Source organism: Lycorma delicatula, chromosome 9, assembly GCF_047948215.1.
Source record: "Lycorma delicatula isolate Av1 chromosome 9, ASM4794821v1, whole genome shotgun sequence".
NCBI lineage: Eukaryota > Metazoa > Arthropoda > Insecta > Hemiptera > Fulgoridae > Lycorma > Lycorma delicatula.
The window spans coordinates 84,659,249-84,676,078 of record NC_134463.1 but is presented as its reverse complement, the minus strand read 5'-3'; the positions used below and the strand labels follow the sequence as shown (position 1 = coordinate 84,676,078).

Here is a 16,830-nt window from a genome sequence, read left to right as displayed (position 1 = left end):
TTTTAATCGTGTTGGTGTTTGTGATATAATTTCTGTCTTTTCAAATTATATAAATAGATTTATATAATTATAGCTTGATTATATCAGGTTAGAACCTGATATAATCAAGCTATTATTATTATTACAACAAAATATTTGTGTTGATTAGGAGTTAGACAAAACCTACTTTTCTTACAATCTGATTGTTTCACTACACCTGGAAGAATTTGAAAGTAGCAGACACCATATTTAATTTTAACTGCTGGTATAAATAATTTATGGTCTAAGATAAAAAAAAGCAGTCTTGTTTATAGTATTTGATGATTATAGCAATTTTACCATAATAAAAATTTATTCAGCTTATTTTTTGATCTCCTATTGATTTTTAAATCTTTATTTCAAATTCTGAACCCGTCTCAGTTATACATAACTGCATAAAGCTTATGCTGTAGTTATTTCAGTGTATTTGAAAATTATTATAATATATTTTTAATATTATTTTTATTTATTTTATTTCATGTATTATGTTATTTGATTATTGTGTTCATTGTTTATTTAATATTTAAACTAAAAAAGGTGTATATTTATATATGATAAAGTGATAATTAAAATTATCTGAAAGTAAATATTCAACAACAGCAATAAAATAAATTACTTGTAATGAATCATACAATTGTATAAAGTGAATCCAATTGTATTAGTTTATTGATGATTACTTCAGCGTGATAAGTTCTGACAAATTTTTTTTTATATATAAAATGTATTAAGTAATTTATTTATACATTTACATAATTTTATAAGTAGATTTTTCAAAGACAAGTATTTTTATTGTTATATCATTAAAGAGATCATTTTATTAATAATGAAGGACCTGATGATGTTTATGGTAGTTCTTATGTTTTTCCAAATAAATTTTATAATGTGTAAACCCCAACAAGCGGCACAACAACCAGAAGAACAACAATTTGATCAAGATCTAGAAGTATTACAACAGAATCCACAACCAGAAATACCACAACAGATAGCTGAAAAATCACCAGAACCAGTCAATCAGGAATTAAATGCCACACCACCACAGCCTCAAGCAATGCCACATCATCATCATCATAATCAGCAACAGCAGCAACAACAACATCAACAGCAGCAACAATATGTAAAAAAAGCAAGAATATTACATCATGGACAAAAATCTGCAACTGCTGTTCCAACATCTGCTTCTCAACAAAAATCATCAGACTCTTCAACTTTGACATCAGTTAATGATCGAAAACCAGGTTAGTTGTCTGATTTTTATTTTTAAGCGGGTTATGCTAAGATTTATGAATTAGTAGCTATTGTTGTTCTTAACTACATCTACACTTAAAGGTGTTTTTACTGTCTAGCTCATACAATATAGAAAAAAATAACTATAAATGTGTTATGTAAAAGTTTATTAGATGGAAGAAAATTTGCTTTCATATTTTAAAATGTTTAATTTTATTATAAAAAGAAGTATAAAATGTTTTAATTTTATTTCATACTAGTAAGGTTAAAGCTGTTTTTTTGAAAACATCTCAAATGATATCACTTTTTTGAGAAAACTCATAAAATTTTTATAGTTTATGTAGTTTGCATTAATCTGTAATCTCTTTATTGCTATAGGTGTCATGGATAAGATAATAAACTGCATCTCTCACAACTGATGGTTCCATAACAGCTGGAAAATCTTAAATAGCATATCCTCATCAGAATTAAGATGAAAATTAAAAAGAAAGTGAGAAAAATGGCCGTAGCCAATACCACTTTCAATCTAATGATTTCCATAGATCTAAAATTTAATGCTGGGTTTCTTGCATGCAATTAGAATTTATAGTTACTAATGACTAAAGCAGTGGCTGCTTTAGTCATCAGCCTGGCCAATGCTTTAGTTTTATTAAATTAAATGTTAATACTGTAGGATATATCATCAAATATATTTTTTTTCTTCCCTTATTTAAATAACTGTCTTTTACCTTAAGTTTTCTGTTATAATAAGTACCTAATGAAGTATGTAGAAAAAATTAGTTTAACAGCTGAAACCTACTTATTTATTTTTGTTTTTAATTAATTAATTTTTAATAGAAATTATTGTATAACAGACACCGATAAAATAATCTAAAAAATCAATGAAAAATAATCATTTTTTTTGAAAGATGCTAAGATATTGGGATATCATAATTGACAAATGCCAGTGACCTTTTGTTAATGATTATCATTACTCTCTAAGAAAGCAACACCAAACTCTAGTACCTCAAATGCTTTACTTGCAACACAATTATAAAAAATACTGGAATGTGTTGTGAAGCACAATCTAGTATTTTTGTCTTATTTAATATCCTTTTCTGTTAGGAACAATGCATTTTATATGGTCACTATTCAGCAAGGAAAATAAAAAATGAGAGAATTACTCATCAGTGTTTAGAAAGTCCAGTTGACGTGTAGAATGGATGTGTAGGGGATGGATTGCTGGATTTGTGAAGGGTTCTTTTTATCTTCAACAACTTGACGTGTTCCACTATTCCCTTCACTTTAATGTTAACGGTACCAGTTCAATTTCAGATGCTCCAGGTAGAATTACTTCCATCTAGTATGTTTACACTTTCTAAATTTTATGAATAGTAAATTGCCAGAGAAGATAAATAATAAATTATCAGAGGAGAGACTGCCTATATGCTGCATAGTTATTCTGCTGATTGAGATTTTGGATACAATTATTTGTTTCCTGTATTAAACTACATGAAAAAATGTGATAACACTTTATTAGATATTAAAAATGATGATACATTATCAGATTAGGTGGAAATTATTTCTCCAGGGGATACAGAGTTGATTGTGCAGTTCCTATTTTAGGGGAGTTACTGATTGAACTGTCATTAATGGTACCTGTCTTTAGAAGGTTAGGAAACCCAATTAGTATATGTAATTAAACAAAATCTATCTGGATTGTTCTGTTTTTTATTTAATATTATTTTTATTAGAGCTACTGTGCTTGTAAATTTCATATTGTTCATGTGTTGAAATATTGGTTTTTGTGTAATATATGAAGAGTTATCATGTTCTGGTTATTCTTTTTATATGTGTGTATGTATGTATTATGTATGTTTTTCAGTAGGTGATCAGCAAAAGTTGATTCTATTGTACATAGCAACTATACTTCTCTTTGAGTGTCTGAGTGAATATGCATCAGATGTAGTATTTTGTACAATCACTGCTGTTTAGTTTGTGTTTTGCTGAGTATGTCAGGATGTATTCTGTAATTAACTGTATTATCTTTGGTATTTTATTTGTTGTTTATATGAAGCAGTATGGTAATCTATGTTCTGAAAATGTTTGCCATTTTATCTGGTTGTTGAATGTTAATGTACATGTTTTCATTAATAGTTGTATTTTTTATTTTGTTGTGTTTTATGTGTAAGTGGATGGTTAACCATTACCTTGCACCAGATGTTTTATTGCATTCAGACTGAAAAGCTTAACTAAAGTTTTTATAACCTTAACCATAAAACTATGTGTACTGCTGTCAGTTGGAAAACATTTTCAGTTTTTTTTTTTAAACATGGTACATAATTGTTATCAAAATTCAAACTGTTTTAAGACAGATGTCATTGAAAACAGTACCATTAGTTGAAGACGGAAGCTGCTTAATTAATTCTGAAAGGCCTTCTTGAAAAAATGGTTTTCTTGTTATTTTAAGGTGTCATTTATAATTTTTAATTTTATATGATTAAATAACTTACAGCTGTGTCGCCTTTTTTAATGTTTGTTAAAAGTACACTCCTTAATTGAATTTGAAGGGAATAAAACATATTGCCACAATTTTTTTTTTTTAGTAGCTATGATCAGTAATTTTTTGCTACTATAATGCCACATGAATTTAATTAGATAAAATTGAATTTTATCACAAGTGTTTTCTTAGAAGAATTTTTTCATTGATCAGCATAAAAAATGAGTTAAAGAAGTGTAAAAATTATTCTTTTTCTAGAAGTATGGAAATTTGCTTCCAGAAGACTTTTTAAAGCTATTGTACATTTCTTCATTGGTTGTGTTGTAGGTAATGTTGATGATATCCATTTTCGAGATACCAGGACACATATTTTAAAATATTTATTTTATATTTTGCTCATATCATGAATTTAATTCAGTCCATTTACATAAATTCGATAAGTACACTAAATTAAATAAAAATAATATATTAAACAAATGAACTCAGCATAGATCACATATAATATTTAGCAACATATTAATAGAATTTAACTCCTGAAAATATTAACAAATTCACCTACAGTACAAACAAATAGATGATCTGCATAATAGTTCCGAAAAAAAGGAAATTCATGTATTTGGAAATAGAGTATGCTTTTAAATTAATTTTGTTTGTTTGTTATTAATCTAATCTTATAATATAACCAATACAACTGGATTATATATATTAGCGATTAGCATACCGAACATAATTATTTACAATGCTGTATATAAGTAACATTCTGATTATGAAAATATATAAAATAAATAAATTGACTACAAATAAAAAAGATTTTGAAGTAGCATTTCCTTAATCACCATTTATGTTTGTTTGGAATTCACTTATATGACCAGTGATATGCAGTCTAACATTCTTACTTAAAGTTCAAAATCTTAGCCTAATAGTAAGTATTACACAAAAAAGTAAATGTTAGCAGAAAAATTATGAGCGTATGGTGATAAATAAACATTCATATATCCAGGGAAAAAATCTATTTAGATAGTTAAAAATTTAAACTATGATACCATATAATTAGTAAAAATTGTGATTTTTCAGTTTCTTTTGATTTTCCATAAGACAATTTACATATACTATAATCAAGGCCTTTTTGTCTGTGGTGACAGTAAATTTCCTTAAGATTCTATTTCATGTATGAAACTAAATGAAAATTGTTGGGTATGGAGTGATTGGCAAAAAAAATTAATTTCTGCTTATTGAGTATGTAATTTTTTACATGAGAATTTTTTTTTGTATTGCCTTAGGGAAACAAAGATGACCTTCCTCTGGGTTATCTTAAGGCCTACTTCTTTAGTGTTTAATTAAAAAATATTCACAAAAACCATTCCAGTTTTTAAAACATCTTTAGATAATTATTTGTGAAAAATACAAAATTTTGTGCAACACAAAATCACTAATAAATAATATCTTGCTCCATTTATGATATAAAAATGCTCTTACCTCTCAAGTAATGAGTAAAGATTAAAATTATCTCCAGAGGGTTTGTTTCAGCTACAACTCTATTTTTATATTATCCATTCTCACCATCATTGGATGATGAGAATGTGGATAATGAGAATGTGATATGATTAGATATGGTGAGAATATGATACAGCTTGTCAATTTGTTTATTTCATCTTCCAAATTATTTTTCTGCCTTATTTGACTGCAGTCAAATTGAATGCAATTGCCATTTTTAACTTTATTCAACACTTTAAAAAATACTGCTACTCTATGTTTTGTTACATTGTCATTTTAACAACAAAAAAATACATACTTTTTTTGTTTGGTTAGTTCTGCTCTTTCTCTCTCTCTCTCTCTAAATGTTAAAATTTCATTAACTAGGCTTATCTGATCTTAACATCTAAATCAAAGCTAATTTGATGTGCTTCTGTATCTTATCACCTTACTTACATCATGTTCCCTTCAAAATACAAAAGAAAAATGTTTCAATTAAATTTTTTTAATTTGTATTTCCTTTGCATTCATGATAATTATTTCTTCTTAATGTAATAGTAGAAGTATATTAACTTTTGTTGTATGGCTACTGTCCTGCTATTGCAGTAGTCATAATGGTAAGAAAAGGAGTGCCTTTTCTTTATTTTTGATACCTTTTTCCTTGATAAACATATACTAAACAATGTGTTAAACCCATTGTATATGATTGGCTGTTTGTAAACCTGTCTAAAATCTGTGTTTCCACTCTGGTGTCTGTACAGTATGCCTGTTAGTGGCCATCATAAAAAGACAGGCCTTCTAATTCTTTCTAAATATACTAATAAAATTAGTGAAATATTCTTAAAGTTGTACATTCAAATTTAACAGTTATATAACCTTTAATTAATATTATGCCAATTTGATTCTCAATGTTATTTCAGTTGGAATTTTTGTTAACTAATCATTAGGCAAAGAAACATTAATCTTTATAAATAACAGTTCTATTATTTTAGCCTTATCTTACATATATAGAAATAGTATTTCATTTTTTTATTCAGAATTATTGCTCTCATAAGCTTTCATTGTTTTATATGTCTTTTCTTTGTTTTAAAAATGTTGTAGTAGAATGTATTTTTTTTCAGTAAAAGAGATATTAATAATATTATATTATCGTAGAAGAATTTTATTAAATAAAGATGGAGTACAGTTTGTGAATTTTTTAATTTAAAGTAATGTTTGTGTTTTCTTTGTAACCTTTATACTCATGATAATTTATAATTACTTCTTATTAATGTAATGCCAGAATATATTAATTTTTGTTGTGTATGGCTGCTGTCCTGCTACTGCAGTAGATATAATAATAATAGTAATAATGTTATGCTTTTAATGAGAAAGAAATTGATTAATATCTCTAAATCTTACCTTAATTAACTGTGTTAAAGAATTTTATAATGACCAAATCAATTAGTGGCTGTTCAACACATAATTACAAGAAGGATGAAAAGTGAATCACTTTTTAAGCTGAAAGGGTATGCCTATTTCTAGGTTTTTAAAAATTTGGCTGCATTAATTGGTATCTGAGATCTGTATATTTACACTTATAATATCAAAAAGATCAAATTATTCTCAGTTTATGAAGCTCTTGTTGAATTTTGTTTCCTCCTCCCATAATTTTTACCCTGTAATTAGGTATTTGTGTTAAAAATAAATAAACAGTCAGCTGCTGATATTTTGCTAGTTCCATGTTAGAGCTCATCGATTTGTTGTTCTCATCTTCCATTCTATTTTTCTGCCTTACTTAATTGCAGTCAAATCCCCATTTTCGACTTTATTCAACTCACTCATAAAAACTGCTATTATATGTTTCGTTACACTGGATCATTTTAATAATTAAAAAATATGTAATATTTTTTTCGGTTAGTGCTGCTCTCTGTGAACATTGAAATTTTGTTGGCTAGACTTATCTGATCTTAACATATAGATCAAACTAGTTTTATGTACTTCTACATTTTAACACTTTACTTATATCATTATGCCCTCCAAAAATGATTATAACTATTGATTGTAGCTATGGTTTATTAGATTAAAAGAGTTCAGTTATAGAATATACAAAAGTGAATGTATATCACCCTTACCATTTGTAATCATCTTTGTTAGCAACAATGGTGATAGTCACATTGTACCTTATTATATTATATCAAGCAAAGTAGTTTTACCTTACCCTTCATTGCCATTTGGTGATTCAACTATATTGATGGTTTCCAGTTGGTATAGTAGTCAGAATATTGTCTTTGAATCCAACTGGTTCCAGTTTCAATTTCCACCTGTGATCTGGCCAACAGTTATTATAATAACTTTCTATAGAAAGAGGAAATGTTCAAAAACTATTCACAGTAAATAAATATCTAAATTGTGCATTTTGATTTTTAAACAGCTAGGATCAGTAGATGCAAGGGAGTAATAGAAGTGAATATAAAAATAAAACTTTTACAAAAAAATAAGTAAATAAATACTAACATGAAAAATTAAATAACCAATGAGATTAAAACGACAAAAGTAGTGTTTATACTACTTATCTTTATAAAATAATAAAACTAAAATACAATAAAATTTAAATCTGGAAGTGAAAAGTTAGTTTAAGTTTTATCCAAACTATTTAAACTTCTTGTTGAATAAGTGAAGTTAACTTTCCATTTCAACTTGCACTGTCTAAAGAGATCTTTTAATATTGTTTAGTCAATGATTGTTTTTTTATATCACATAAACATATATAGAAATACTCTCTTTTTAGTATTTTGTAATTACCTATACAACTCCAGTAGACCATAGGATATCCTAAACATGTCATGATGTCATGTGTACCTGATATTTATCTCAGGATAGGACACACAACGGATATCCTAAAATATTATGGGATATTTCAAGGATGTCTTCCATATATCTGAAACAGAATATCCAACTGATATCTAATTTCTTCCAGGAAAATGGGATATTTATGAAACATCCCAGGAAAAATAAGCCCTTATTGTGTGAGATGTTCCCATAATGCCTTGTTGTCAAAGAAATCCTAAGGTATCCAGCACATCCTTATATATTACTGTAAATACTGAAATGAATAAGCTTTTTTATTTATTATTTTTATTTAAAGTTTTGTTTTTAAATTTCTATTTATCTTTATTATTTCCTGTATATGTACCTATGATAACTGTTTCAAGAATAAAAAATGTGTATGCAATTCTAGATGTTTATTTTCTTAAACAGCTTATTTTGATATTTTATTTTTCATCATTAAAAATCACTCTTAATGACAGTTTGTGCTACATTGAATAAATATGGAAAATTAATCGTAATATTTTACTAAAAAAAGAAACAATAGTTAAAAATTACCATTCGTAACAATTTAAGATTTTTTGTTTTTGTTCTTTTTGTTTTATTTTCAGAAAAAGAAAGTTATTTCAGACGTCTTATCAAAAAATCATTCTGCCTGTTTGGATATCTTGAACCTCTGGAAAAACGTTCCTGTGACTTCTATTGCTATAATAATTGGTTTAGATATGGCCACTGTGTTAAAGGAGAATGTGTTTGCCATATTTAAAATTTAAAAACTGATAGATTGATTTAATAGTATTATATAGGGATTTTCAATATGATGAAATTAGTAAAAAAAATAATAAATTTTTATGTTTAGAATGACTTCATGTTACTGTACATACTTAAAAGACTAACTTTCTTTCTATAAATGATGCCCGCTTTATATACCTATCTATGGTTATTTTTTAACTGTTTGTCATTAATTTTAACTTCACTAATTCACAATGTGTGTGAATCAGACCCAGACTAAACTAATGAAAATTTGAGATAAATAGTTTAAAAGAAAGAAAAATTATATATATTTTAATATATCAAAATACTTTCTTTTTTCCATTAACATAATTCAATGCATGATTGGTTAACATAATACCCAGTCAGCTGTTCTGTAACACAATTAAACTCAGGTCAATACAGTTACTTTTAACTCAGGTTAATGTTTCTTTGCTACTGATGTTTCTCAAATGAGTGAACTGTTTCTTAACTTGGAGATGAACAAGATTCAGCCCTAAACATTAACTGGGTTTTCTACCTGTTATGTAATAGAAAAGACTGGAAATAAAAATAAAAGAAAAAATCTGAAGTCTGGTAAAATTCACCCAAAAACAAAATCGAACATTGTAAATTATATTTGTATCAGTCATTAACATTATTAAAAATTATATACATTACTGTAAATACCTAATTACTTAATTAGTTTACTTAATATTTTTTATTGTAATATATTGCCTTGAAATTATAAGTTTTCTCTTTCTAGTGTTAGCTTGGCAAATAAAATGACAGTGATTTACTCTTTTTCTCTCTCCAGTCACATTTTCTTTGTGTGTATTGAAGGTATAAGATTGAAGATTGCCTTCTAAGAGATAGACTTCTAAAATATAGAGTAACTAGTAGGGCTAGATGCAACCCAAATTCATTATCTGAAAATCTGTTATTGGTATAATTAACAAGTATTCTTTATAAAAGTTTTGTCATTTTGTGATGAAAAAAATTAATTTTAAATTTTAAAATTAAATCAGATGTTCAAAATGTTTTAATATATTCTATTTTTATTGTGAGTTTGAATTATTTATTCTGCCACTTTTAGAATTATCTAAATTTATTTAAAATCAAAGTTTGTGATTATTTAGTCAAAGTTGTATACAGATAAAAAATTGTATTTGAACTACATTTTAAAATTGGTAAAAGTAATGTAGAGCTGCTATTTTTTTGTAAATTTTTTTACAGTTAATGAATTTGAAAATAGTGAAGAGGAAGTTAATGTTTTTTTATTGCATAGATATTCACTTGTATGATTTAAAAAATAATATAGTTCTGATCAAGCGATAAAGAGTTACTTGAAGAAAAGATTTCAGTATATGGAATAAAGCATTATATAATAATTGTATCTTGTAATTAATAAATAATTGAATTCTTTGTATAACTAAGGATATTGCAGCATTTTATTTTATTTTGTAGGCATAGAATATTTTAAGTAAATAAATAAAACTAATCGAGAGTATTTTCTTCTGTCAGGTAATCATTTTCAGAATGACCCTAAAATTGCTAGAAGCTAATTAAAATTTAGCTTATAAATTAATATATAGTCTATGGTTAAAAATAAAAAGTGTGTTTAATTTGTATTTTACAACATAAAAATGATATTTATATATATTAACTTTATTTTCAATCAAAATAAATACTGTATTTTTTTTGTTGTTTTTTAGGACTTTTTTGGGATATATTTCTTAAATTTTTATAATTGTTAAATTGCCTATTAACAATAATTGTTAAAATTCTTTCATTCTTTGATTTATTTAATTTAAATTTAAATGATTAGTTAGTGAAACAAAAAGAAATGTTTTATAAACTAAAGATTTTAATAAATTTAAGATATATAAACCTGTGCGGTACATCTTCTTATATTTTATGTTACAGAAAATGCTGATGGAAAATATTTATATTGTTTATTTGGAACACCAGTCTGCAATTGGTATTGCACAAGAAATAATTTCAGCAAGGGTATATGTGAATGGAAATGGTTGAAATGTATTTGTATTAACTAACTGTGCTACTAATATTATTTTTTTATTTGTAAGATAACATTTTAATTAATTACTACTTAATGTAGTATATATATTTAAGAATATTTTAATCATTATATTTTTTGGATGTAGGAAATAAGCTTGTGAATGATTGGTATTATTTTTAACTATTTAATGATCTAGGTAAAAAAAATTGTTTATCTAAGCATTACTTTGCGTATATTTTTTCACTTTAGATCTATTTCAAAATTGCTAGTACTCTCTTTTATTATTGAATTAATTTATTTCTGTAATTTACAAAAATCAAATTTCATGTAAAATTGAAATTAATAATTTATTTATTTCTTATTCTGTTTCCTGTTTTTTTTTTTTTTTTTTTTACATCAGTTTCTGTAAACAAATCTGCCCTTAAGTCTTCTTTCTTGTTCCATACATCTCATAGTTTTCTTAGAACATGTACACATGAGAACACTAAATTATGCATTTAAGCACGCATTAGGGAAAGAAGATCTTACACATGCAGCATTGTGCTCACATATACGTCGTGTTGTATGCACTAGTCTAGCAATTTTATATCGTTGTTTCAAAACACGAAACACCAGAAAAAGGCAATATTGGGTGCATCCAATTTTATACGATAGGTTAACTGGTTCCTTTGTAACACTGTATCCAAATTTTATAAAATATGGGCCTAAGTTTTTAACTACTTTAGAATGTCTATTGAATCCTTTGTTGAGTTTTTGAAAATAATTAAGGATGATGTAACACCTTGTGTAAAAACTTTGTGATGGATAGTATTTCACCTGAAGAAAAACTTTTGATCATATTGAGGCAAGTTTATATATATTTAATTCATATAACATTACAAAATTAAAAGTATTCAACTCTATAAAAATGAAATTACAAAATGAAATGTATTTACATCTATAAAAATGAAAAGTATTCAATTTCAGTGTTCATTATATTGATAAAATATGCACTTTCAAACTTATAACATACAAACTCAAAACACTAAATACAAAATTTACACCAACTAAGATTCAATGTAAAAGGCTAATTTTAATGCTCCATCAAATCAGAACTTTATTGCCAAGAAGTATAACTGTCTGCTGGGGATGGGGCTGGTTGTACACTATTTACGTGGGCCTGAGGAGTTTAGGTCGATTAAGCTGCTATACTTGCTTGGCCATATTGCCCAGATTGGCTGCTGAACAAGGACCGGTTGGTTTGGTTATTATAACCTTGTTGTTGGTGTGCCTATACTTGGCCCAAGTGTTTTCAAAACTTCATTGGCTACTTCCTCCTTATTTAATAATATACTATTTTCAATGAATGAAATTTAACAAAACTTTTCTTCTGTTCTACTGAACAATTCTCAGAAAAAATATCCACTAATTCTTCTCAAGGTGATCTTTTTATAACGCTGTTCTTGTAATCAAAACATTCCATATCCCATATAGCTTATCACTTTTCTATTTCCTCAATAAACATCTCGTGTCAAAATTGTCAAACAGCATGACTATACTTGTTGACCATGCGTACTTGACTGAACCATGTGTTTGGTTTAATTCAATAACTAGCAACTCCAGGCATGCTGCAATTGTGTGTTCCATGGGGAAACTTGAGAAGAATGTTGGACATGATATTGAGTAAAAGCACGTGATTGCATGTGTTCACTAGTGCTTCATTATTGCAATGATCAAGAACTCTTATGTGTACAGGCCCTTACATAAATTCCTCATATGCTTTTTTATCCAAAGAATAATTTAAACAACCTACCCACAGAGCACAACCACATTCTCAGAGTTGTTGATGACCTTATACTTCCTTCTTGGTTGTCTATGACAAATTCCATGAAAAATAATATCTCTTGGATATAAAATAATGTTGAAGTAATTATTATATCCCTTTTACATATAAATGATGTTCTTTTATCATGTTATTTGTAAGAGAAAGTCAAGGATGTACTGTAATAACGGCCTTGAGCAGTTCTAAAGATGATCTTATTCTGTGTAAATAGGTAGTTTAATCACTCTATGGATGAAAAACTGCCACTCCATCCACAGAGAACAACACTTCATCCTACAGGATTTCTCTAATTTAATGTTTACTCTTTAGAACATATTAAAGGACATCACTTGGAATCTGATTAGGGTATTCCTAGTACATGTTCGACTTAATCTGTACTCCACAGATCATCTATTGAATATCCCAAGAATATGTTTAAGATATTAAACATTAATATTTTGGTAAATTTTATAAAGCTATCAATTTGTAATTTGATAACAGGATGATCTTCTTTCTGATTGTATTATTTCAAGTAGCTACATAGATGGTTAATAGATAAGTTCCAGTAAAACTGGAAGTGTTAAAAAAAAAAATAGCTGATCTCTAGATGATAATAAAAAATTGGAATTCTTTACAAGTTTTTTTGGAAAATTATAAAGTTTACGAAAAATATTGGTGATAGGTATGAAATATATCAATTGTCTGTAAAAAATGTTTTAAAACAAACAAATGCATTCTTACGAAATGCATTTATATTGAGAACTTAATGAAAATAATTCTCATCGCTGGATTCATTTTCATGAAGAAATAGCCAATATAATGATAGATTTGGCCTGAACACTTCCTTAAGTGATGAATTCACTTTTTATAAAAATGGGTTTGTTAAAAGACACAATTGTAGGTATTGAAATACCAATAATCCACATTTACTTCTTGAAACTATCTTTCAGTGCTCTAAAAAAATTAAGTTTAAGTTAAATTTCTATGTACTCAGAAACAAATAAATAATTAGTTTTTACTAATTACCTTCTCTTTCACCTTTCCAGTGTGTTTTTGGACAAATTTGGCAATCAAAGAGCCCTTGCTTTCTGCCATCTTCTGATCACCACTGAAAAAACAACTAAACCGCTTTCCCTATTCCTTCCACTGACTAAACTAGAAAAGGGAACAAACAAGGAATGTTCCATATACATGCAGAGTAAAAAAAAAAACTACCTTTCACCAGCACGCTAAGGTCGGCAATGCAGCAGCGACAGTGCTCTATTTCCCCTCACAGCCTTGCGTGTAGCTTCCTGTGTGCACAACAGTCAAACACCATGCTTCTGAAACTGTGAAGTGCACATTTCCATACAGAGATTTTTGCATCCTTTTCATAAACCGGGAGATGGCTATTGACATTAAGCTTAATGATTATATATTACACAAGTATAAAGAAAGAATTAAAAAGAAGGACTTATATTAAATCTTATCGATAATATCGAGAGGAAATGGGAGTGCTGCAGTTCCACAGTGCCTATATGTGAGCCGCCACTGCTATTGATTCTGATAAACGAAATGAAGCATGTTCAATTACAACTCAACAACTGACGTCTTGACTTATTACTGACCAATGCCCAATGAACCCACAGGGCAACCAACCCGATGCTGAAAGAACAAAATGCACAACATAATTCTAAAGCATACTGCACAACGACTTTCTGAACGCACTGTAGGAAAGTTTATGGGTAATAAAAATCTTGTATCATTAGTGAATATAGCTTGAGAATAAATACTTGCACTACTGTTTTATAATTAATTTCTAATTTTGACACATGTTTAATAAGAAAAAACTGTATTTCTGAGTATTCAAAACAGATATGTAGTGAGAATAATATAGATATTCCCATTCTGTAGATTGAAAAATTTGAAAGTCATGTGGAGTACAATGATGGGATATACAATTTAATAATTTATTCATGCCTCGTTGCAACATTTCATCAAAATATTACAAAAAATATAAATTAATTGGGTGTTAGAACTTAACACTGTTTTTATGGCATTTACTTGTTGAATTATTACTATTCAAGTGTTTGGACTAAAAAAAATGTAGCTAATGTTTTTTATTCTGTAATAAAGAAACATAATTTTTTTTAATATTATTATGAAGTATATATCTGTATACAAATTATGAAGCAGATCCCTAAAAACAAGTTTAATTGTTTAAAAAAAAGAATAAATTACCTTTACTTTGCCAGTGAAGTTATTTTTATTTACAATCGGTCCTAATTAACTGGAACCGTAAAAAATTTAATTACAACAAACAAATGACATACAAAGATAGTTTCCATTGAAACCTCTCAAGAATTATAAGTGTTTACACACATGTGGATATATATGTATGTCTTATGTGGTACACTCAAATATATAATAAAGATAATTAAATACACTGATGAGTCCAGAGATTATTGATCAAATTCATAACATAAAAAGAATATACTAAGAAATATATTTAACAGTTGCACAAAGAATCATAAAAAATCAGAAAGAGGAAAAAATAGAGAATAAATAGTTAAAATGAAAAAAAGACATATTTTGATATATATTTTTATAGACATATTTTGACCTTGGGATATTATGCTTTTAAAGCATAATATCCCAATGAGGTGGATTAAAAAAAAAGTGGATTCATAAAAAAAAAAAATTTATACTACTTAATAAAAGCATATTTTTAGACTCCTGCCTACAGAATGTTCATATTTCATGAATAGTCTCAGAATTTCTTTTAAAAAATACCCTTAAATTCTAAATTCCCTCAACACAGAATATAACACAAAAAGGTACTTAATATTATTATTTTTTTTTTTTTTTTGTATTTATTGAAAAACAAAATTATATATATGAAAAATATGTATGATTTATTTACCACAAGACCATTAAATTATAACATGAAATAACTTACATGATACGTGAGGTTTTCACTGAATTTTTATGTTTAATAAGAAGATTGAAGATACTGTTATAATCACAAAAGAGGTTGTGGCAGAAGTCATAGTAGAGAAGGTAACATATTCGATGAGGGTCATCACCAAGGCAGTAGTGTTTATTGTAAATAAATTACATATTTATATAAATTTCATGCAAACATCTTCTTTATGTATGTGTAAGAACTGTGTGTTTGTACATATCCGGACAAACAATAACTATATGCAATGTATATATGTATATACATATTTGTTAGTTTTATTAAACATTTTTTTCTACTTTAGTGAAGTGTTAAATATTGAAGAAAAACCAAAACAAGATCTGGATGTACTTTATTTGACATAAATCATCACTGAAAGTACATTTGTTGTTACAATGTGTAATGTACAGGTAATAATCTAAAATTGATGGAAATACATATCAATGTTTTAAACAATGATTTTGTTTCAGTGATTTATAAAGTTTGTGAAATGATGTCATTGAAAAATGTTTTAACTAAGAGTATTTGTTAAGTAAGTCATTTTAATAATATACATGTTACAAACATAATATATCATTTTTTACAAAATGTAAGATATCACTATCTTTATGTTTTAAATAAAAGCAGATATATTTTAGGCTATATACAACTGAGGCAGAATTAATAATTTATTTATTAATTCTGTCAAGGTGGTTAAAATATGTATCTTAAAAAAACACTCATACACACTATATTACTGTGCAGAACAATATGTCTTTATTGCTGCCTGAGGTACTGGTTTATATTATTTTTTTTACCATTAATAAATCAGTAACATCTTTAGACAGTGTGCTGTATTTTAAATAACCATATGTATTTATTTTTAGTTTTACACTAAGTAATGAACGAATATCTACCAATTATATATGCACTGTACTGTTAAGTACTGTTGACGTGTTCAGTTATTTTTTATATTAATTCATCAGAACAGCTATACTAAAAATTAAGTTAAGTATAAATTTCATTGCAACTAAAATTATAAGATTATTATTAATTTATATGTATAAATGATAATCGTTCTTATTCAAATGTTGCTTTTTGTCTGAGATGATCCATATACAGGAGCCATACACAGATGATGCACATAATTCTTAGCAACTGAAAATTTAGTTTAGAAAATAGTATCAGTGATTGAAAATTAATTAACTATCACTGAAATTTAACTACACTTGGTGTAATTTCATTGCATTAATGGCTAATGATCAGTAGAAGCCACTAAAAAAAAAGCTGCTGATGAGTTGAGTAACTTTCCCAGTGAAGCCTTCACTAATAATTAT

The 16,830-nt window shown here is 27.0% G+C and overlaps 1 protein-coding gene across 2 annotated transcripts; it reads left to right on the top strand.

Moving 5' to 3' along the window:
• The first annotated feature begins 666 nt into the window (after positions 1 to 666).
• On the top strand, positions 667 to 11,038 carry LOC142330034 (uncharacterized). 2 transcript variants are annotated; one of them, XM_075375047.1, is made up of 2 exons: positions 667 to 1,253; positions 10,679 to 11,038. In XM_075375047.1, the coding sequence occupies exons 1-2, from the start codon at positions 842 to 844 to the stop codon at positions 10,804 to 10,806; spliced, it is 540 nt and encodes a 179-aa protein (XP_075231162.1). In that variant the 5' UTR covers positions 667 to 841; the 3' UTR covers positions 10,807 to 11,038. The 2 variants fall into 2 exon arrangements, with proteins under 2 accessions (XP_075231162.1, XP_075231161.1); XM_075375046.1 differs by lacking the exon at positions 10,679 to 11,038 and adding an exon at positions 8,614 to 10,670.
• Positions 11,039 to 16,830: the final 5,792 nt, after the last annotated feature.

What these genes read in the sequence shown, in the direction of transcription:
- LOC142330034 (XM_075375046.1), top strand. Translation starts at nt 842, where the DNA reads ATGAAGGACCTGATGATGTTTATGGTAGTTCTTATGTTTTTCCAAATA. An exon ending in AGTTAATGATCGAAAACCAG is followed by an intron (nt 1,254 to 8,613) that starts GTTAGTTGTCTG and finishes TTTTATTTTCAG; the next exon opens with AAAAAGAAAGTTATTTCAGA.